Source organism: Apodemus sylvaticus, chromosome 2 (genome assembly GCF_947179515.1).
Source record: "Apodemus sylvaticus chromosome 2, mApoSyl1.1, whole genome shotgun sequence".
In the NCBI taxonomy this organism is placed as follows: domain Eukaryota; kingdom Metazoa; phylum Chordata; class Mammalia; order Rodentia; family Muridae; genus Apodemus; species Apodemus sylvaticus.
Genome location: NC_067473.1, coordinates 97,356,989 through 97,382,396, shown reverse-complemented (window position 1 = coordinate 97,382,396; position 25,408 = coordinate 97,356,989). Strand labels below are relative to the sequence as shown.

Below are 25,408 nucleotides of genomic sequence, written 5' to 3'. Positions count from 1 at the left end.
CTACATAAACAAACTCAAAGAAAAAAACCACATGATTGGATGCTGAAAAAGCATTTGACAAAATTCAGCATCCTTTCATGCTTAAAGTCTTGGAAAGAACAGGAATTAAAGGCCCATGCCCAAACATCCTTAAAGCAATATACAGCAAACCGGTAGCCAGCATCAAACTAAATGGAGAGAAACTTGAAGCAATCCCACTAAAATCAGGGACCAGTCAGGGCTGCCCACTTTCTCCATATCTTTTAAATATTGTACTTGATGTACTAGCTCAGGCAACTAGACAACATAAGGAGGTCAAAGGGATACAAATTGGAAAGGAAGAGGTCAAAGTATCATTATTTGCAGATGACATGATAGTCTACCTAAGTGACCCAAAAAACTCTACTAGGAACTGCTACAGCTGATACGCAACTTCAGCAAAGTGGCAGGTTATAAAATCAACTCAAGCAAATCAGTGGCCTTCCTATACTCAAAGGATAAGCAGGCTGAGAAAGAAATTAGGGAAATGACCCCCTTCACAATATCCACAAACAGTATAAAGTACCTTGGGGTGACTCTTACCAAACATGTGAAAGATCTGTATGACAAGAACTTCAAGATTCTGAAGAAGGAAATGGAAGAAGACCTCAAAAAATGGGAACACCTCCCATGCTCATGGATCGGCAGGCCATTTTTCCAAAAGCAATATACAGATTCAATTCAATACCCATCTAAATCCCAACTCAATTCTTCACAGAGTTAGAAAGAGCAATTCTCAAATTCATCTGGAATAACAAAAAACCCAGGATAGCTAAAACTATACTCAGCAACAAAAGAAAATCTGGGGGAATCAGTATCTCTGACCTCAAGCAATACTATAGAGCAATAGTGTTAAAAACTGCATGGTATTGGTACAGTGACAGGCAGGCGGATCAATGGAATAGGATTGAAGATCCAGAAATGAACCCACACACCTATGGCCACTTGATCCTCGATAAAGGGGCTGAAAACATCCAATGGAAAAAAGATAGCCTTTTCAACAAATGGTGCTGATTCAACTGGAGGTCAGCATGCAGAAGAATGTGAATTGATCCATCCTTGTCTCCTTGTACTAAGCTCAAATCCAAATGGATCAAGGACCTCCACATGAAGCCAGACACTCTGAAGCTAATAGAAAAGAAACTGGGGAACCCTTGAGGACATTGGTACAGGGAGAAAGTTTCTGAACAGATCACCAATAGTGTATGCTCTAAGATCAAGAATTGACAAATGGCACCTCATAAAATTACAAAGTTTCTGTAAGGCAAAGGACACCATCAAAAGGACAAATCGGCAACCAACAAATTGGGAAAAGATCTTCACCAATCCTACAGCAGATAGAGGGCTGATATCCAATATATATAAAGAATTCAAGAAGTTAGACTCCAGAAAACCAAACAACCCTATTAAAAAATGGGGTACAGAGTTCAACAAAGAATTCTCACCTGAAGAACTTTGAATGGTGAAGAAACATCTTTAAAAATGTTCAACTTCATTAGTCGTTAGGGAAATGCAAATCAAAACAACCCTGAGATTTCACCTTACACCAGTCAGAATGGCTAAGATTAAAAATTCAGGAGACAGCAGGTGTTGGCGAGGATGTGGAGAAAGAGGAACACTCCTCCACTGCTGGTGGGGTTGCAAATTGGTACACCCACTCTGGAAATCAGTCTGGCGTTTCCTCCAAAAACTGGGCACCTCACTTCTAGAAGATCCTGCTATAGGACTCCTGGGCGTATACCCAAAAGATTACCCAGCACGTAATAAGGATACATGTTCCACTATGTTCATAGCAGCCCTATTTATAATTGCCAGAAGTTGGAAAGAACCCAGATATCCCTCAACAGTAGTGTGGATGCAAAAAAAGTGTGGTATATATACACAATGGATTCCTAATCAGCCATTAGAAACAATGAATTCATGAAATTCTTAGGCAAATGGATGGAGCTGGAGAGCATCATACTAAATGTGGTAACCCAGACTCAAAAGATGAATCATGGTATGCACTCACTAATAAGTGGATATTAACCTAGAAAACTGGAATACCCAAAACATAATCCACACATCAAATGAGGTACAAGAAGAACGGAGGAGTGGCCCCTTGTTCTGGAAAGACTCAGTGAAGTAGTATATGGCAAAATCAGAACAGGGAAATTGGAAGGGTTGGGTGTAAAAACAGGGGGACGGAAGGGGACTGATGGGACTTTCGGGGAGTGGGGGTCCAGAAAAGGGGAAAGCATTTGAAATGTAAATAAATATATCGATAAATTTTAAAAAAGAAATTGGAACAAAATAATCACCAGAGGAAATATAGAGACAAAATATAGAGCAGAGACTGAAGGAAAGACCATTTCAAGACTGCCCCACATGGGTATACAGTTCCATACCCAGATTCTATTGAAGATGCCAAGAAATGCTTGCTGAAAGGAGTCTCCTATAGCTGCCTCATGAGAGGACCTGCCACAGCCTTACAAATACAGAGGCAAATGCTCATAGCCAACCATTGGACTGAGAGTCTGCTGACAGATGAAGGAATTGGGGTAAGGACTGAAGGGGTTGAAGTGGTTTCCAACTCACAGGAAGAACTACAATATTAACCAACTGCCCCCGCCCCCAGAGTTGGCAGGGATTAAGTCACCAACCAAGGAGTACACATGGCTCCAGCTGCATATGTATCAGAGGATGTCCTTGTCAGATATAAATGAGAGGAGAGGTCCTTGGTCTTATGGAGGCTCAATTGATGCTGCATTTTAGGGGAATTAAGGTAGGGTGGGAGGATGTGAGGGAGGAGCATACTTAGAGAGACAGGAGGAGGGGGAGGGGATGTGTGGTTTCTGGACTAGAGGAAAACAGGAAAGGGAATAACATCTGAAATGTAAATAAGAAAATATTAAATAAATATAATCTCGTGAAAAATAAATAAATAAATAAATAAATAAATAAATAAATAAATAAATAAATAAATTCTCCATCCACTGATTCATCTACATAATTCTCATTGGCAAACAACCCTTGTAGATTTTGTACTTGTAGGTTTTCTAGAAAAGTCGCCTGATTGATGTTTAATAGTGATGGTAATATTGCAATGAGATCTTGGCATGTGAATTCTTGTTAGTTCTAAGTTTATATGCACAAAGCACGTTCTGACAGAAGAGAGTTTGGGACAATTGGGTCTAAACACTTGAAATGGCTTAGAGGGTAATAAATCAGGTAAACATAGAATCCTTAGGCACAGAATGGTGGTCCCAGTCCAAGTCTTGAATGACAGGTTAGATGAGGCTCAGTAAAGATGTTGATGGTCACATGATAGTGCCCTATGTGTGGATATGGAGCCAGGAATGGTCCTGGCAGAAGCCTAGACATTGCTTGCTGCACAGGTAAGGGTGACCAACCAAACTTTTCACATTGGATGGAAGACCAGGCCTTCTCTGTTTTGTTGTGTAGGGTTGTGGCTTGAATAGGTCAGGGAAATTTGTAGGATTACCCTCTCGCAGGTTGTGTGCAAGATCTGGCTAATAATAAAAGTTTTGTACTTTATTTTCACCCAATATTTGGAACTGTAAAATTCCTTCTGAATTACATCTTAAACAAACTACTATTCACTCTGATGATGATGACTTTCTGTGACTCTGTGTGCTTCATATGCTTTCTATTGCTACTGATATCCAACTTTATTAGATTATGATAATACAGAATGCAGAGTATTAATTTACTTGTCCTGTGATTGTTGAGACCTGTTTCACTTCCTATACATGGTAGAATTTGAGGAACATTCCAGGAACTACTAAGAAGAACAGATATTCTTACTGGTTATTCATGAATCTATGCTAAGTACAATTGATTTATGGTTTCACTTAAATTGTAGTCCTCCTTAGTTATTTTTATTAAGTGATTATTTTATTAATTTACATCCCAAATGTTGTCCCCCTTCCCAGTCTCCACTCAAAGAGTTCCTCCCCTCATCCTCCATCCCCTTCATGTTTTAGAAGATGCCAACAAGGATCCCCCATTACTGGGCTAAAAATCTCTAAATAATTAGATGTATCCTCTACAACTGGGGCCAGACAAATCAGTCTTCTCATACATATGTGTTGTGGGCATAGAACCAGACACTGTATGTTCTTTGGTTGGTGTCTTCAACTTTGTAGACACCCAGAAGATCAGGTTAGTTGACACTGTTGTTCTTCCTATGGGGCTGCCATCAAACTTAGTTAGGGTTTCCATTGATTTGAAGAGACACCATAACCAAGACAACTTTTATAAAAGACAACATTTCCTTTCATTACAGGTTGAGATATTCCATACGTTACCATCAAGGCGGGAAGCATAGTGCTGGAGGGGCTCAGAGTTCTACAAACTGTTCAAAAAGCAAACAGGAGAAGATAGCTTCTAGGCAGCTAGGAGGAGGGACTCAATGTCCAACCCCACAGTGACACACTTCTTCCAACAAGGTCACACCTATTCCAACAAGGGCATACCTCCTAATAATTCCACTACCTTGGTCAAGAATATTCAAATCAACACACCACCCCCTTTATTTCCTTCAATTAATCCCCAAACTCTTCTATGAGGCTTCCCATACTAAGTGAGGTAACCCAGACTCAAAAGGTGAATCATGGTATGCACTCACTAATAAGTGGTTATTAACCTAGAAAACTGGAATAACCAAAACATAATCCACACATCAAATGAGATACAAGAAGAAAGGAGGAGTGGCCCCTGGTTCTGGAAAGACTCAGTGAAACAGTATTCGGCAAAACCAGAACGGGGAAGTGGGAAGGGGTGGGTGGGAGGACAGGGGAAGAGAAGGGGGCTTACGGGACTTTCGGGGAGTGGGGGGCTAGAAAAGGGGAAATCATTTGAAATGTAAATAAATTATATCGAATAAAAAAAGTCTCTATATCAATATTTATGTTGCTGGTGGGTCAATGATAGTTCGCTATAAGATGAAAAAAGGGAAATGAAAATGGGAATAGAAGTGGATATGGCCAAAATATGTGATATCCATGATTAATTGAAAAATATTCTGTTATGAAATTGTGTAAAATGTGTACATATCAATAAAGAATTTGAAGAAGCAGCAACACTGCACAAAAGACAAAGGCACTTGCCACCAAGCATAGTGTCAGACATGAGACCTAAGAAGCTACTTGGCAAGAACAGAATCAACTCCTAGTTTTCTTCTGACCTCTAGAAAACTGACATTGCACATATTCATCTCAAGTGTACATACACACACACACACACACACACAAACACACTCACACACATCCAGAGACAAACATGCACATATGTACAAAAAGAAAACTAAATAAAAGGAATATAAATAAGAGATTCATAAGAGGACAAGGAAAGTCAGAAAAAAATGGATACCACTAAATTAGTCAGAAAAACGTCTAAGAACTAGAAAAATAATAACAGTTTTTTTTTCCACACTCCTAGTTACACCGTTCCCAACATTACCCATTCAGCCCACAGGGTCTTACAATGTATCCCAGATTTACAGAACTATAAAAAGATAAATCCCTCATCTTCCATCAACATTGTCCGTGGTAAAGTGTTACAGAAGGAATAGAAAAAAACAGTGCTGTGCTATTTCTGCATTTTTGTGTATAGAATTTTTATACCAAAACATATAAGAGGCATTTTATACAATATTTTTTACTGGACATTTTAATCTTTTACTTATGTTTTTCAGACATGCCAGCTCTCATGTAGAAGGGGGAAATATGCATGCTTAGTGGAGTGTGTGGTGTATACAGCTGTTGAAAATTTTAAGGAGGTTTGTGTAGGAGGCTGAAGCACTGTTGAAGGAGTATCATAATACTGCTGACAGTAATAAATTGCCAGGTCTTCAGTCTGCATACTGCTGATGGTCAGAGTGAAATCTATCCCAGATCCACTGCCTGTGCAACAATCAGGGACTCCAGATACTCTAGTGGATGCCCAGTAGATCGGCAGTTTAGGAGACTGCCCTGGTTTCTGCTGGTACCAGGCCAAGAGGTTCTTCTGGTTTCCACTCCAAAAAGGACTCTGACTGGACTTGCAACTCATAGTGACCTTCTCTCCTGCAGACACAGTGAGGGAGGATGGAGACTGAGTCATCACAATGTCCCCACAGGTACCTGCAATAATAAATAGGCAGTGAAAATGCATACATACACAAATATAGATTATAATAACAGGCGAAAGTCTTCATTTTAAATATTCATATAAATTTATTATATCAGAACATTATTATATATGTAATATTACACATTGGCACATATTGGAAATTTCTTATTACAAAGATGAAACTTTGAAAAGATTTTAATACTTTAAATTTCTTACCAGATATCCAGAGCAACTGGAACATGATGATGTGGATCTGTGATTCCATCTTTATCTCCTTACCTGTCTGATGTAGTTCAATCACAGTACAAAGGCCTGGTTTATACATTCTGAGCAGCTGGGCTGAGCTAGAGAAACCCATGCAAAGCAGACAGAAAATGAAAAACAAATGACTGAAATGACTGGGCAGTGAGGTTATGTTAGTGTGTTGTGAGTGTGAGTGTGAGTGTGTGTGTGTGTGTGTGTGTGTGTGTGTATGTGTGTTTGAGTGTCAATCAACAGGCACAAAATGCCATCAGAGACAGCATAAGAAAACACTGAAAGGGATTGGCTTACTCATCACCAAAAGTAATCTACTAAGGGATCTAATAGGTTTGGGTTAACACCCAAGACATATTTAAATCAGGTCACTTTTATTGAAAGTTTAGAAGAGCTATCTCAGATTGACCATTCTAAAAAACATGATAAGATATGCTGAGAAAAATCACAAGAATACAAGAAAGAAACAAAGTAAAGAAAATGTTCTATAAAAGATAGTAAAGTATAGGAAGGGCAAGAGGAAATGCAAAAAAATTGAAGCTAAATTTTTTCATTGTCTCTCATTCTCAAATCAACGCTTATAATCAGGACATGAACAGTACATCATACATTTGGGCCCCATCTTCCAAGATAAACATGGTACAGAGTGGCAATCAGAAGCCTAAATTAGCTATGTGGAAATCCTGGAGCACACTAGCTTAAGTCTAGGATCAGAGATTTCATCTCATCTCAAAGTAAAGGCAACCCTAACAGAAACTAACAACCATGTTTTATACAACCTCAGGGAAATAAAAGAGGGTTCTAACTTTGGGGAAATAGCAGAGAATAGAACAAACCAGGTTTCTTCAACTCATCTTGCCTTTACTCCAGCACTACCAAAGGAGACTATTCCACAAAGTCATGTCCTAGAGAAGTCTAAAAATTAGCTGGACATAAACTAGCTAAATATGGTCTTGCTCACACTTCAAAAATTCTCCAGAAGGGGGCACAGCCTCCCTAAATCAATTAATGAATTTACAGAAACCAGTAGTCCACAACATTGAAGATTGTTCACATCTAAAGGAAAAAAATGTTTGAGTGTGAAGGACTATCAATAGTAATGACAGAAATATCATATCTACCCTAATTCAGGTTAGTGCATTATCATAGTATATATGAGTTTAATTATAAATCTAATATTATGTGTCAAGTGCATGAAACAGAAAAATAAACAATATATCATGAAAAAGAGGGAATTTCATATTTGCAATCCACAATTTGAGAGACAAATTCAGGAGAATCATAAGATTATGATCAGCCTGTGGTCCAGGGCAAGATCTAGGTCAGTCTAATCTATACATGCAAATTTTTTGATGTATATCTTTAATCTGATGCAATACTGCTCATGGTACTTGATATTCAAAGTGAATTGTTCATCTGATATTTATGTGTTAACCTTAACCCAGAATGTTATTGATATTAAATATGCATTTAATCAGTATATAATTTAATCTATTTTGTATTAAATATATCATTTTATACAGCAAACTTTCAGTTGTAAAATAAAAAATGATTTGTTATAAGCATGTTTGCATTTCATTTATAAGCTGCTAACATAGCAACATAACAGAGAGGTAGTTTGTGGATTAAAAATGCTCCTAATCTCTGGTGTTGTCAGGCCGGGTAGTCTCTGAGAGCAGCAGGACTTCAGTGATACAGGTAACACTGCCAATCTCCTGATGGCCTCTGAGACTGCAAGTGGAGCTCTTTGTCCTAAGTGGTAGCAAGCTTCCAGGGATACAGGCAGAGCTTGTAGTTACTAATGGCTTCAGACCTCTGGATGACCAGGGTTGCAGCAGGCCTTCAGGGAAGGAAGCAAAGCTGGTAGCATCTTTTAGCAGGACTTACTTTGAAAAAACATTAATAAGACTCTTAGAGGTATACTTCTGATGACAGTGGGGCAGGCTTATAGTGGGAGAGATTGTGTTTCCATGATGAACTGGTGAGGTCTTGTAGTGTTTTGGTAGGTAGGAAACTGAGATACATGTAGGTTTGTTGTGCTCAAGATCACTGAATCCCTCTACTGAGCCCTGAATATTTTTTCTTATTTTATTTCATCTAGTAACTCTTGAACATTTAGTTTAAGGAAACAAACACAAATTTTTCTCAAAGTGTGTCAAGTTGACTCCAGCCAAGCTGTTTCACAAAAGGATTCAATGTGTAGTCATAAGTATAGCAAAATGAGATTTTTTTTTTTTGAGACTGGAACTCATGAAGCCCAGGGTGACCTTGTGTTCACTATGTAGCCCAGGATGATCATGACTTCCTGATCTTCTTGCTTTTATTTTCCAAATCCTAGGATTATAACCATGCACCACAATATTTGACAGATTCTTTCAAGAAAATATAATATTTCCATTGATTCTTTGAGAGTGTTATACATACACACATAGAAATTGAACATATTCACCTTTCTGCTCTATTCTCTGACTAAGCCTAGACCCACCCATCCTAAGCTCACACTACTGCTCATATACTCATGAATGTATGAGGCCATCTACCAGAGTATGGTATAAAAGCGAGGGCCACACTGTGAAAGGAAGCTGACTTTCCTCCCCCGCAGTCATCAACTGTCAATAGCTCCTCATCTAGGGGTAGTGGTTTTTAAACCCTTATCCCTCCCGTGCTGCAATGTTTTCTTTTTTGAACTTTCCAGGATTTATGTAGATTATCACAGTTCTTTTGAGTTCATGAGCACATGTCCTGTCATGTCCATAGGACACTGTTTTGTCCTGATCTTCCCATGTCTCTGACTTTTACAACATTTCTCCTCATCCTTTTTCCCTCCCTCCCTTCTTTCCTCCTTCTCTCTCTCCTCTTCTTCCTCAAGTCCCTCCCTCCCACTCTCCTCTTCCTTCTTCTTGGGAAGCAGTACGATACAGATTTTCCATTGATAGCTGAAACTTTCACAGACATTTAATAAATACCTTTTGATCAGTTTCTGAGGTTCTGCTTTAATTGCTGTCTATTTCCCTAAGAAACTTCTCTCATAAGGGCAGAGTACTACACTAATCTATAGGCATAGAGAGAGACACAAAATTAGAGGGCAATTGGGTACTGTGTCCATTTAGCAAAGTAACAGTAGTAAGTCTTATCACTTCCTAATTGTGATTTCTCAGCTGTGATTTACAGTACCAGGCATGCATTCCCTCCTGTGGAATGGGCCTTGAATCCAATCATAGAGTTCAGTTAGTTATTTTTACATTTATGTGCTATGTTGGTTGTACTAGTTAACAGGGTTCATGGATGGGTAGGGCTTTTAATGTCCTTTCCTCCCCCACCCTTAGAAGTGTGTATAGCCTCTTCTAATTCTATTATAGCCACATATAGATTCTAATAGAATAGATTCTAATTATTATTCTACCATATATACAAACATTAAAATATCACAATATAACTCATTATTTCATGCAATTAACAGATGTTAATATAAAATATTGGATACATCTATATCTTCTCTTTTTGTATGACATTCATGTTATACCCATAAATCAAAACTAATTATGAAAATGTAGCCAGCTAAAAACCATTGTATTTTTTTCTTTGAGACAGGGATTCTCTACATAGTGCTGGCTGTCCTGGAACTCAGTCTGTAGTCCAGGCTGGCCTCAAACTCAGAAATCTGTCTGCCTCTGCCTCCCAAGAGCTGGGATTAAAGGCATGTGCCACCATTGCCCAGCAAAACATTGTATTTTAACACTCGCTTTAATCATTATTGCTTATGTATAAATCATCCAGCCAAATATTTCCTCCTTTGCTTCCACTTAATAAAATCCCACTTAACTGCAAAAAAGAATATGCAAATCTTCTTTTGGGTAAGGTGGAAAAAGGTAGAAAAAAGGTAGAAAACCCCTGGGGTGAGTCAAGTGATATAAATATCACTTTTATTTGAGAGAAGAGCCTTATGCATAAAATACATGTTTTCTGAAGCAGTCTACAGAATCTCACAGTGAATGTTTGAGATCTGTGTGGAATATAGGGTACATATAGTGCTACCACCATATGACAGTACGAGAAGACCAAGATTACAGGTGTGTGTTTGTGTGTGTGTGTGTACATGCACATAAAGGGGCATGGATGACCCTAAGTCTGTAAAAAAAGAAGCGAGTCTCTTGAGAATAGGGGATTACGATAAGTTTGTGGAAAAGAACCAAAAGCTAGAGTGTTGCTTGTAGGTTGCAATAAGGACCACATGAACCAACTACTCATTTAGATGTTATACTTTCCAGACACTGAAAATTTCACCTAATGGTAAAAAATGTCTAGTTGAAGGTTTCACCCTTATTATTTGTGGATATATGTATTTATATATATATATATATATATATATATATATATATATATATTTGGAGGTCCAGCACATGATTAAGTTAAATGGGGTCCTCATGCTAAGAGGAGGAAATGGACACGAACTCTTCTCCCTAACCAAGAAATTATTGCCAAGCAGCAACCACTGCCAATGTAAAAATTAATTTTCTTGAATGGAATCTCACTGTAGTTATAAACCCCAGTGAAGAGAAGGCCTTATGCCCAGCAGTCAATTTCCAGTGCAAAATGAACTGAATGGTGTTTTGCTGATTCTTTTTGGCTCATATTAATTTGTTTTGGCATTTCTTTTTTTTAATTTTTCATTTTAATTTATTTACGTTGCAAGTGTTATCCCCTTACCCTGTTTTCCCCTCTCCTGAAAACTTCTATCACCACTTTCCCTGTTTCCATGAGGGTGTTCCTTCACCTATCCACCCACTCCCACCTCCCTGTTCTCAATTCCCCTATTCTGGGACATCTTTCAAACGTTCTTAGGGCCAAGGACTTCTCCCATTGATGTCTGATGAGACTGTCCTCTGCTACATATGAAACCGAGCCATGTGTACTTCTTGGATGGTGGCTTAGACCCTGGGATTTCTGGGAAATCTGATTGGTTGATATTGTTCTTCCTATGTGGATCCTATGTGGTTGCAAACACCTTCAGCTCCTTCAGTCCTTTCTCTAACTCCTCCATTGGGGAACCTGCACTTAGTCTAATAGTTGGAGGCAAGCATCTGACTCTGCATTCGTAAGGTTCTGGCAGGGCCTCTCAGTAGACTGCTATATCAGGCTCCTTTCAGCAAGCTTTTCTTAGCATCCATAATATTGTCAGAGTTGGTGACTGTATTTGGGATGAATACCTGGAGGTGGGGGCAGTCTCTGAATGGCCTTTCCTTCAGTATCTGCTTTGCACTTTGTCTCCATATTTGCTCCATTGATTATTTTGTTACCCTTTCTAAGAAGGATCAAAGCCACCATACTTTGGTCTTCCTTCTTCTTGTGGTCTGTGAATTGTTGTTCTTCCTATCAGGTCACAAACACCTTCAGCTCCACTATGGGCACTTGGGTTAATATACACTTATCAGTGAATGCATACCACATGTGTTCTTTTGTGATTGGCTTACCTCACTCAGGATATTTTCTAGTTCCATCCATTTGCCTAAGAATTTCATGAATTGTTTTAAATAGCTGAGTAATACTCCACTGTTTAAATGTACCACATTTTCTGTATCCACTCCTCCATTGAGGGATAATTGGTTTCTTTGCAGGTTCGGGCTATTATAAATAAAGCTGCTTGAACATAGTGGAGCATGTGTCCCTGTTATATATGAGAGCATCATTTGGCTATATGCCCAAGAGTCGTGTAGCTGGGTCCTCATATATTACTATGTACATAAATCTGAGGAGTCATCAGACTGATCTCCAGAATGGTTTTACTAGCTTGGAATCTCACCAACAGTGGAAGAGGGTTCCTCTTTCTCCACATCCTCACCAGCATCTGCTGTCACCTGAGTTATTCATCTTGGTCATTCTGACTAGTGTGAGGTGGAATCTCAGGGTTGTTTTGATTTGCATTTCCCTGATTACTAATGCTGTTGAACAATTCTTTAGGGGTTTCTCAACCCTTTGCATTTCCTCAGTTGAGAATTCTCTATTTAGCTCTGTTTCTCATTTTTAATACGGTTATTGGGTTTGCTGTAGTATAACTTATTTAGGTCTTATTATCTATTGGCTATTAGCCCTCTCTTAGATGTAGGAATGGTAAAGAACTTTTCCCATTCTGTTGGTTGTGGTTTTGTCTTATTAAAAATGTTGTTTCGGCTTACTGACATTATTGGTGTTTGTTTATATATTATGGTTTCTGGTTTTGTGTTTCATGTTTATAGTGTGTATGCCTTTTTCTTTCACATGCACACACACAGACACAGAAACACAAACACACCCACATACAAATACACCCACAAGAAACATACCCACACATATATACATATACATATATACACACACATATATACATGTGTCTTTTTTTCTAAAGAGAAAGAAAAAGCAGGAGTGGAAATTGATGGTTGGGAAGGTGGGAAGGATGTGAGAAGACCTGAAGAAGAGAAGCCATGCGTATGAAATAGTGTATAAAAATATTATTTCACTTAAAAGGAATCAACATTAACTTCACATTAATGAGATATTCATGCATAATACATAAGTAAATGTTTATATAACATATATGAATCAATGTCATGTGTATAATCAAGAATGTTCGAAGATATAATTTTTTTTATTTCTTTGTGTATATCTGTGTCTATGCCACATATGTATGGGTTACTCACTACATGGGCCATCAGAAGGCACTGGTTCCTTTGGAACTGGAGTTAATGTTTGTGGTGAGGCTCCAGATATGGGATCTGAAAAATAAGATGGAGTGCTCTGCAGGAGCAGCAGGTGCTAGTGATTGGTGGGCCATCTAAATCATATATTTTAAAATGCTGTAATTCAGAATGGACTAGTTTTATTTGTTTATTTTTAAATATAGAAACTTTTTCTGTATCACAGGCTACCTTAAAACATGATTTGTCGTTGAAGCTGCCCTAAAACTAAAGAAATTTCCATGTGTCAGCTTTGTAAGTGCTGAAATTCCAAGTATACCCTACCTTGGATATCTTAACAAAAATAATATTATGTTAATATTTTATCTCAATTATAGAAAATTCTCCCATGTCTACTATTTCCTGTCACTGATATTGGATTGCCACAGCCATTCATCCAGAGAATCAGAGATATATGACTCAACAGCAAAGCGAAGTTCAGCCTTGTGTTGACTCAGTATATTTTGCATCTCAGACTGACATTCCCTACGTGTCCAGGCATGGTGGATTCATGGAAGAGGCTGCTGTGTCGCAGGAGCTCAAGGTCATCATCTTCAGATTTCCTTACACCAAAGGCCAGGAGGTAATTCATCTCTGTTATTTTAAGTCACCTGGTTGGAAGTACATTTTAAACAACAGCTAAATGCATCAAATGTACTGAGACATATTGTGTATATCATATTTGTGGGAAAAGCAGTAAATAAGGTCGTTAGGCATTTGGGGTCATATGTAAAAGAACATGGAAAACATACTTTCCAAGTCTCTAGGCTCTTTTGTTACATTCTGTCCGAAGTCCATGTTTAACTGTAGGCATCTTTGTATTTGCCACACTTCTCTCTCCTTGTGTCCAATCTGAATGAGCAGCAGTAAATTACTTGTGAGCACAGTCTGAGCTCACTGCATCTGTCACAAAACAAAGTATAAAGTTTAGCAAAGATCTAGAATACATGAAAACTTGTTAGACTCTCAATGGTGATCGTTGCTCATCTGGCATACTCTTCAGGTTGAGATTGGGAAACATTTTGTTCATTATTTTATAAATTATTTTATTTGCATCCCAATCACAGGCACCCTCTCCTCCAAGTCTTCAATTTACACAGCTTCTTTCCCCATATACTGCTCCCATTCTCCTCTGAGAAAGGAGAGGTCCCCATCACACCGAAGGTACCATCCAACTATGGCACATCAACTCATTTCAGCACTGCAACCTTCCTCTTCCACTGAGGCCAGAAAAAGCAGCTAAGAATACGAACAGGGTCCACAGTCAGGCACCAGAGTCAGGGAGAGTTCTTGCTCCAGTTATTATGGGAATCACATGAATATCAAGCTTCACGTCTATGACATACATACAGAGGGTAGGAAGGGGCAAGGTTCAGTCCATAAATGATGTTTGGTTGGAAGCCCTCCCAAAGGCCCAGGTCAGTTGGCTGTGTTGGTCTTATGGAGTCACCATCCCATCTGGGTCCCTCAATACTTCCCCTAACACTTTCAGCAGACTCCTCAAACATTTTCTATTAATTTTGGCCAGCTGGTAGGTAGAACCTCCCAGAGGACAGTTATGGTAGGCTTCCCTCTAGCCCCTATTTGCTTCCCAATACCCTGCCTGCTGGGTTCTCCAGCATGACTAGCAGCTGTGAGGTCTGACCTTTTTCTGCTGTGTTCTATCTTCAGGTCTACACATCCACCTGCAATCCTGTAAGCCTGCAGCTTAAGAGACTATGATACTCCTGACCCCAATTCCATGCCTCTTGTCCCCTCTAGGAAATCCAAGCATGGAGTTCCTCCTATTCTGTCTGCATTTCATGTCCTGAGGCACAGCTCTGGCTGCTTCCCTGGAGTCCTGCTGCAACCTAAGACTTGTGCTCTCTTCCAGTAAGGCAAGCAGCTGTGAGGTCTGCCCTGGTCTCTGTGTTCTATCTTCTGGCTCACATCTCTGCTGGCAATCCTGGAGGCCTGCTGTAACCAGGGACATCCGGAGACCTGAAGCCATCAGTGACTACCAGCTGTACCTGTATCCCTGAAATCCTGCTGCCACTCAGGACAAACAACTCTACCTTCAATCCCAGTGGCCTGCTGCCATCAAGAGAGTACCAGATTTACCTGTATCCCTGGAATCCTGTTACCCTCAGGAACTACCAGGCCTGCCAACACCACTGTCTCTCTGTTATGCTGGTATTTTAACAGTTTATAAATGAGATGTGAACATGCTTATCACAAATCATTTAATGTTTTATACCTGAAAATTTGCTATATAAAATTATATATATATAATGCAAAATAGAAGAAAAATGCATATTGATTAAATTCATGTTTAATTTCAGCAATATTCTGACTTGATATTAGCACATTAATATCAGATGAATAATTCACTTTTGATATCAAATACTATCAGCCATCTTATAGTTAGTTGGTTAATCATATACATTGGAAATCTTGTCTCCATGTGTAGATTAGACTGGCCTAGAAGATATGAACCCTTGGCTGGCTGCAATCTTATGGATCTCTTCCTGCTATTTCTCCAGTTCTGGATCACAGATAAGATTCTCACACTTTGCAATGATATTTTGTTTTTGCTTCTGTTTCTTGTACTTTACACATAAAACTGTATTTATATTTCATATATTCTCATAAACTGTATATATTCACATAAAACTGTAAATATATTTCATATATTCTCATAATTCACTAACCTGAATCCAGATGGTTATTTCATGTCTGTTACTTGATGATTTCATGTCTGTTACTGTTACTTGCTACTGATTTTCCTTCACACTCAAACATTTTCTTCCTTCATATGTTAACAATTTCTGATGTGGTCAACTGGTCTCTGAAAATTCATTAGTTGATTTAGGGTAGCTGTGCCCCCTTCTGGAGAATATTTGAAAAGTAAGCAAGACCATACTTAGCCAGGTTTAATCCTGCTAATTTCTAGACTTCTCTAGAATATGCCATTGTGGAATAATCCGTTTTGGTAGTGCTGGTGTCCAGGCATGATGAGGTGAAGAAATCTGGTTTGTTTTATTCTCTGCCATTTTCCCAAAGTTAGAATCATCTTTTAGTTCCTGAAGTTGTGGGAAACATGATCATTAGTTTCTGTTGGGTTTGCCTTTACTTTGAGATGAAATCTTCTCTGATCCTAGGCTTAAGCTAATATCCCTCAGGATTTCCACAAAGCTAATTTGCATTTTACTTTGCAACTCTGTCCCATGTTTATCATAGAAGTTGGGGCCCAAATGTCTGAGTCGCTGTTCATGTCCTCATTGTAAGAGCTGATTTGAGGATAGGAGACAATGAATAAATTCAGCTTAATTTTTTTTGATATTTCCTCTTTCCCTTCCCATTCATTACTATCTTTTATAGAACATTTTCTTAATCTGTTTCTTTCTTGAATTCTTGTGATTTTTCTCAGCATATTTTATCATGCTTTCTAGAATGGTCAATCTGAGAAAGCTCTTCTAAAGTTTCAAAATAAGTTACCCGACTTAAATATGTATTGTATTTTAAGCCAAACCTATTAGATCCCTTAGTAGATTTCTTTTGGCAATGAGTAAGCCAATCACTTTCAGTGTTTTCTTCTGTTTCCTCTGATGGATTTTTTGCCTGTGGAATGAAACCAGGCACTTGGCAAGGGGCAGTGGCACACACCTTTAATCCCAGCATTGAGGAGGCAGAGGCAGGCAGATTTCTGAGTTTGAGGCCAGTCTGAACTACAGAGTGAATTTCAGGACAGCCAGGACTACACAGAGAAACTCTGTCTCAAAAAACAAAAGCAAGCAAACAGCAAAAAAATGAAACCAGGCACTCATACAAAAACTGCCCAGGCATTTGCTTTTGTATTTTCTGTCTGCTTTGCATGGGTTTCTCTAGCCCAGCCTATCTGCTCAGAATTCATAAACCAGGCCTTTGTATTGTGACTGAACTGCATCAGACAGGCAGAGGGAGCAAAATGGAACCACAGACCCAGGTCCTTTTGTTCCTGCAGTTCTGGGTATCTGGTAAGAAATTTAAAGTATTACAATTTTTTCAAAGTTTCATCTTTGTAAGAAGAATTTTTTAATATGTGCCAGTGTACAGTATTTCTTACATAATTTCATTCTGGTATTATGACTTTATAAGGACATTTATTTTTTTTTAATTTTTTTATTCGATATAATTTATTTACATTTCAAATGATTTCCCTTTTCTAGCCCCCCCATTCCCCGAAAGTCCCATAGCCCCCTTCTGTTCCCCTGTCCTCCCGCCCACCCCTTCCCACTTCCCCGTTCTGGTTTTGCCGAATACTGTTTCACTGAGTCTTTCCAGAACCAGGGGCCACTCCTCCTTTCTTCTTATACCTCATTTGATGTGTGGATTATGTTTTGGGTATTCCAGTTTTCTAGGTTAATATCCACTTATTAGTGAGTGCATACCATGATTCACCTTTTGAGTCCGGGTTACCTCACTTAGGATGATATTCTCTAACTCCATCCATTTGCCTAAGAATTTCATGAATTCATTGTTTCTAATGGCTGAATAGTACTCAATTGTGTAGATATACCACATTTTTTGCATCCACTCTTTTGTTGAGGGATACCTGGGTTCTTTCCAGCAGCTGGCAATTATAAATAGGGCTGCTATGAACATAGTAGAACATGTATCCTTATTACATGCTGGGGAGTCTTCTGGGTATATGCCCAGGAGTGGTATAGCAGGATCTTCTGGAAGTGAGGTGTCCAGTTTTCGGAGGAACCGCCAGACTGCTTTCCAGAGTGGTTGTACCAATTTGCAACCCCACCAGCAGTGGAGGAGTGTTCTTCTTTCTCCACACCCTCTCCAACACCTGCTGTCTCCTGAATTTTTAATCTTAGCCATTCTGACTGGTGTAAGATGAAATCTCAGGGTGGTTTTGATTTGCATTTCCCTAATGCAAATATCAACAACAGAATACAAGAGATAGAAGAAAGAATCTCAGATGCTGAAGATTCCATAGAAACCATGGACTCAACAGTTAAAGAAAATGCAAAATGCAAAAAGCTTGTAACCCAAAATATCCAGGAAATCCTGGACACAATGAGAAGACCAAACCTAAGGATTATAGGCATAGATGAGAGTTAAGATTTACAACTTAAAGGGCCAGCAATATCTTCAATAAAATTATGGAAGAAAACTTCCCTAACCTAAAGAGAGAGATGCCCATGAATATACAAGAAGCCTACAGAACTCCAAACAGACTGGACCAGAACAGAAATACCTCCCGTAACATAATAATCAAAACACCAAATGTTCTAAACAAAGAAAGAATACTAAAGGCAGTAAGAGAAAAAGGCCAAGTAACATATAAAGGAAGACCTATCAGAATAACAGCAGACTTTTCACCTGAGACTATGAAGGCTAGAAGGTCCTGGGCAGATCTCATACAGACTCTAAGAGAACACAAATGCCAACCAAAACTACTATATCCAGCAAAACTCTCAATCACCATAGATGGAGAAACTAAGATATTTCATGACAAAACCAAGTTTACCCAATATCTATCCACAAACCCGGCCCTAAAAAGGATAATAGGAGGACAACACCAATACAAGGAGGGAAACTTCACCCTGGAAAAAGCAAGATAGTAACCTTTCATCAAACCCAAAAGAAGATAAGCATTCAAATTTAAAAAATAACGTCAAAAATGATAGGAAGTAACAATCACTATTCCTTAATATCTCTTAACATCAATGGACTTAATGCCCCAATAAAAAGACACAGACTAACTGACTGGATACGTAAACAGGACCCTACATTTTGCTGCTTACAGGAAACACACCTCAGGGTCAAAGACAAACATTACCTTAGAGTAAAAGCCTGGAAGACAATTTTACAAGCAAATGGTCTCAGGAAACAAGCTGGAGTAGCCATTTTAATATCAGATAAAATTGACTTTCAACCCAAAGTCATCAAAAGGGACCCTGAGGGACACTTCTTACTGGTCAAAGGAAAAATACAAAAAGAAGAACTCTCAATCCTGAACATCTATGCCCCAAATGCAAGGGCACCCTCTTTCGTAAAAGAAACTTTATTAAAACTAAAAGCACACATTGCACTTAACACAATAATTGTGGGTGACCTCATCTGCCCTTTCTAACAAAGATATTTTCCTTTCTTCCTCTTCCCTACCATTGTATGAATAAGTCATGCTTATTGTAAGTTAAAGTCAAGCTTACTATTTCATGTAATTGTTTGTTAAATTACCTTTTCCTCAAAATATGCAAAATTTACATATTCAAACATATTTCCTCATCATAATTTTTAATGTTTATTCTGTTGGAAGCAATTTAGGAGACTTCCTAAATTCACACTCTTGTAAATTCCATTTGTCCTCATGCATCATTAGTTGTTTTAAGGCTTATTGAATTTACATGCTATGCTGTGTTCAAACAGTATATTAGTTCCTTGAAAGTTGGCAGAGTTTCTTTAAAAAAAATTAAAGTGCTTCCATTGAATGAGTAGTGATTTCATTATACACTTAAAGAAGTAAAGTGCTGATGTACTTAAAGTCCTCTATTGAAGTAACAGCTGCCCCACTTGGCTTTAAAAAGCACAACACCACCATGTGAACTCTATATAATATATTACTGTTCTGTAAAAAATGAAGCTAAAATATTAGTGAGAAATTACACTCTCTAATCGGGTGACTGCTTTTCCTGTGTTTCCACATTTGTAAAGGGTGACTTGGCTATCAAAGATTATAAGCTGATAATGCAAGCTTGTGTCATGGCTACACTTTTCAGTTTTTCAAGTAGCTGCTTGATACCCTCAGACCCATTATGGATTTATACTAGCCTATAATATTATCTCTGCTTTTTTACAGAAAGCATTTTTAACCAAGCACCTCCTGTGTACAGCACGGTGTTTGCAGTTGCAATACTGATGGATGAAACTTAACGTACATTTCCCATAGGCAATGTGTCCATAACTTACAGGCAATAATTTCTTATCTACCATGTTCTTTGGAAATAGATATTCAAACTACTTATTAGGGGTCACATATTTGAAAACTAAAGGAGAAATGGAAGGAGGAGCAGAAATTGAAGGAAGGCCACACTATGTGACAGAGGCCTCAGACTCTCTGTAGTCTAGTATGAATAGATTTTGGCTAAGACAGTAGCAGTTCCAGTGACAAACTGCCTTTTGACGATTATTTATTGAGCACAAATGACTACAAGTTTATTTTGCAAAGCCTGGTTTTGGCCTGTAAGCCATTGTGACTCCCAGTGGACTTGTAAGGAGAGGTTACCACAGAATCCTGCCTTCTTAATTTTTTCCACTGTGTTTTTCAAAGACTATATGTTTTTATTCTCATGAATAATGTCCTATCAATGTTAATTTTATAAATTATTTTGCTTTTATATTTATAAAAAATCACATAGCTCAAGGCCACATCAGTTTTTTTCTGTGGACTTATGTGTACAACTTTCAGTTTGTCGTTTAAATTCATTTTAAGCTAATATTTAAATTATCACAAAAAGGTAGGGTTCAAGGCATCTATCTATCTACACATTTGTGCAGCTAGGGGTGGGAAGGAGTACAGGGGAAGAGAAGGGACTATCGGGGAGTGGGGGGGGGCTAGAAAAGGGGAAATCATTTGAAATGTAAATAAATTATATCGAATAAAAAAAAAGAATATATCTAAAAAAAAAAAAGAAAGGGCAGATGAGGATGTTAAGAGAGCAAATTCACAAGACTGTAGATAAGAGAAAAAGAAAGGATAGAGACAGAAAAAATTCGGAAACTTGCAGAATAAATGAGAAAAACCAAGAAATATCTGCATGAAGATTTCCTTGAGGAAAATTTATTAGAATCAAGCCAAAGGGGACTGGCATAGAAATTTGAGTTGATAAGCCAGTGTTGGAGGAGAAGCTCAGGGTTGGGAAAAAGAAAGAATATGAAGGAGGAGAAGGAGGAGGAGGAGGAGGAGGAAGGAAGGAAGGAATATATATATATATATATATATATATATATATATATATATATATATATATATATATATAAAATTTTATCAGAAATAGTTTCCATGTAAATCTTCAACTTTACCTGAAAATGTTCTGTTCATAATTCCACTTTCAATCAACTTAGAATTATTTATGCCTACCATTTTATCTGTATATTTTTCCATGATAATCTTCAATTTGAAAATGTTTTTCTATAGATTTCTTCAGTTTTATCAGAAATATTTATCCTGTGAATCTTTAACTTTATCAGAAGATGTTTGTAATTCCACTTTCAATCAATTTAGTAATACTATTTACCTACTGTTATTATATCTATGTAAAATTTTCCATGATAATCTTTAATTTTAACATATTTTCTACATTATTTATACATTTTTCAGAAATATTTTCCATGTAAATCTTCAGTTCTATCATAAAACGTTTCTACTTTCCTTTTCAATTAATTTAGCAATGTCTTTATTTCTGCCATTTTCCACTTTAATTTTTCATGAAAACTGAATTTTCACATGCTTTTCTCTATCTCTTATATTTATCAGGAATATTTTCCAGATAATTCCTCAATCTTATCATAAAATGTTTTTACATCCTTTTTCAATAAAAAACATACTTTTCAAAAACTAAATATACATGTGCTATTATAAAAAATAAATGAATATATACCATATTTATTTGGTGGTGGTCTGGGTTATATAACTCAGGATGAGTTTTTCTGTAATTTTACCCAAATTTTGCAAATCACATATTTTTTTAATATGAGCAGCAGTCAATTGTTTAAAGTTATCACAACGTATCTCAAGGTAGCTTGATTCCCAGTTTTCTTACTAAACTTCATACTGATTTTCATAGTGGCTGTAGAAGTTTGCATTCATACCAATAACAGAAGATTTTCTCCTTGCTTCACATTCTTGCAGCATGAGCTGTCAGTTGTGTTTTTGATAATATCCATTCTCACAGGTGTAAGATTGAATCTCAAAATAGTTTGACTTGCATTTTCCTGAAGGCTAAGAATGTTTATCATTTCAAGCATTTCTCATCCATTCAATATTCCACTGGTTAGATGTGCACATGATTTTTCTGTACAACATCAAGTTTAATTTTAAAAGTAGGGCATGAGTTACAGTAATTCGGCCAAAAGGAAATTACCCATATAAGTTTGTGTGTTTTACACAGGTAACTTACAAAATTAAAATTAATATTATTTTTCAATTTTTTTCATTTGAGTTAAGAAATTCAATATTACACCATTTTACTTTTAAAACTAAAAGCAATCCCGGTAAAACAGTGATTTTTTTTTTGAGTTACTATTTAAAACAATAAATATTGGCATCAAAGTAAGTCCCAGATTTTATTGAAAATGAAGACATGACACACCTGAATGGGATACAATGAAGACATGCCTAAGATGAAATTTATAGCACTGAGTGACTATCTCAAAAATTTTGAGAAATTTGAGAAATTTGAAGATAATAACTCATTGACTATCTATATTATTTGCTTTGGGAAAATGGACAACAACAACAACAACAACACTAGAGACCAACAAAACAGTAGATGGAAAGGATAGTCAAAATCACGGTTCAAATAAATATGTTATTTTCATTTTGTGTCTTAGAATTTAAATAATTATAATGACTATGGCATGTATATCTCTTTTTTTGGTTCTACTATATGAATCTACACACTTGGGAAATACTCCAGGTTATTATTATAGTTGGATAGCAATTTAGTTCAGTATAAGCTCCATCCTAGACTCCAGTTTTTAGGACATAAGTTATTTTCATTTCTTCCGTAACACATCATTCAACAATGTATTGTTTAGTTAACAGGGATTTGCATGCTTAATGTGGCTTCTATTGTTGTTACTATCTATTATGGTGACACAAAATGTAGGATATAATTTCAATTTTCTTTGTTTGTTGAAACTTGCTTTTTACCTTACTATGCAATCAATTTTGGAGAAAGTTGCATGAAGAATGTATTTTCTTCAGTATTTGGTTGAAGGGTTCTTCAGATGTCAAGTTCTGTTTTATGATACTGTTTACATACTGCTTCTCTGTTACTTTTTTCTAGGATAAAGTGACTATTGGTGAGTGTGGGGTATACATGTCATCCACTGTCACTATGTTGGAGTTAATCTGTAGTTTTTTGATCTCATTATATTGTTTTAAGTAACTGGGTATGCAATTTTTGTTTTGTATCTGTATGAATATATAGTATTCTTTTGATGGATTCATCAGTTATTGATTGAGCATTACACGTGTCCATTTTTATTTGTCCTCTTTTGAATTTAAAATCGAATTTTTTAGACACTAAAATATCTATACATCCTACTGACATTACACTACATTATGGTTACTCATTGTATTGTGTGGTTAAAAATGAGAGAGGAACAATTGGGGGCTCAAAGGAAGTTTGTATGTAGCAGCTGGTGATCTGTTGCAAGAACTGTTGCTGCTGATATTCTATCACAAGTTTGACAGTATTTTATGGTGTATGCACTTTCATAAATAATACTCAGTTCTAAAGGCTAGGTAAACTGAAAGGAAACTAATATTCTTTTTAGAGCAAATAATTCATGTAAATTTAATTATTAAAGTTACTAGTGTTTGGTATTTAGCAAATGCACTATTTAGAGAAAGACCCATACAAAATATATATTTAAATTTATATTTAAATTTTGATCTTCAATCATTGTTTCAGTGTGTTTTGTAAAATGTGCTTTATTGTCACCTTTATCCCAAAGACAGTATTACAATTCCATTTGGTCATGTTTTAGGCACGTATTTGGGGCTAAGTTTTCCTTCCTTCCTTCCTTCCTTCCTTCCTTCCTTCCTTCCTTCCTTCCTTCCTTCCTTCCTTCCTTTCTTTTTTCCTTCCTTCCTTCCTTATTTCCTTCCCTCCCTCTCTCTCTCCATCCCCCTCCCTCCTGCTGTAGCCGCCCCCCTCTATCTCTTTCTCTTTCTTTCTTTCTTTCTTTCTTTCTTTCTTTCTTTCTTTCTTTCTTTCTTTCTTTCTTTCTTTCTTTCTTTCTTTCTTTCTTTCTTTCTTTCTTCCTATCTTCCTTCTTTCCTTCCTTCCTTCCTTCCTTCTTTCTTTCCTTCTTTCTTTCTTTCTTTCTTTCTTTCTTTCTTTCTTTCTTTCTTTCTTTCTTTCTTTCTTTCTTTCTTTCTTTCTTTCTTTCCAATCCAGCCTTTGTTACTTCCCCTTCTGTACCCCTTCCACAGTTTCTCATCTCTTTCCTCCTTTGCCATGCTTCTGAGAGGGTGCTCCCTTCCCCATATTTCCTCAAGAGACCTCAATTCTCTAGATTATTAGGAGCTCATTTAGTCCAGACAGATATCAGTCCTCTGCTATAAATGTGCCAGGGGCCTCAGATCCACCCCTATATGCAGTCTGTTCAGTCGCTCAATCTCTGGAAATACCTGTGAACCAGTTATTTGAGACTGCTGATTTTCATATGAGGTAGTTCTCCCCTTCAACATCTTTAATCATTTGCCCAATTCAACCATAGTGGTCTCTGACTTTAATTCAATGGTTGGGTGTAAATATTACCATCTGACTCAGTCAGCTGTTAGTAGAGCCTCTCCGAGGATAGCCATGCCATGTTCCTATCTGTAAGCACATCAAAGAATCAGTAACTGAAGAAATAATTTATTTACACAATGGAATATTGTTCATCTATTAGAAATGAGGTCATTTTTAATGTCTCATGCAAATGGATGGGACTAGAAAATATCATCTTGGGTAAGTAACTGAGACCCAAAAGGACATGACTGGCATATACTCACTGATAACTGGATATTTGCCAAAAAGTAAAGAATGCCCATGATACAACACACAGACCATAAGAAATTAAAGAAGAAGGAAGGCCCAGGTGAGGATGTTTAATGTCACTTAGAAGGGAACAAAAAAAAAATCTTGTAATGTTGAGAGAGGGATGGACCTGGGTAGGAGAGGGAATAGGGAGGGGAAAAGCAGGACAGAATCAGGCATGGGGAAAGAGAAGAGAAGCCTGAGGGCCAGAAGAATGAATGAAAATATACAGATGCTGGAGGTGAAGTGAGGAGGTAACCATTAGAAAGTCCCAGAGGCCAAGTGTAAGAGAGACTCCCTGGACTATTTGTGGGTGTGAGTAGACAAAATTCCCGACAGAGAGATGGGATCTGAAGAGAAAACTGAGAGAAGTTAGACAGGGCTCAGTGGAGGTATGAAGACACCTAATCAACTTTATAATTGTTGACCAAGATTTTTTTTCTCTATAAGGAAAAGCAGAAACAAAAATGGAACATACTGAAGGAATGACCAACCAATGACCAAACTTGTGGTTCATCCAAT

At 37.4% G+C, this 25,408-nt stretch overlaps 1 gene segment (V, D, J or C); it reads right to left on the bottom strand.

Annotated features, from left to right (window-relative positions):
* Positions 1-5,687: 5,687 nt before the first annotated feature.
* LOC127677151 (immunoglobulin kappa variable 4-1-like) lies at positions 5,688-6,404 on the bottom strand. The segment is given in 2 exon segments: positions 5,688-6,143; positions 6,349-6,404. Coding segments are annotated over 2 exon segments (480 nt in total).
* Positions 6,405-25,408: the final 19,004 nt, after the last annotated feature.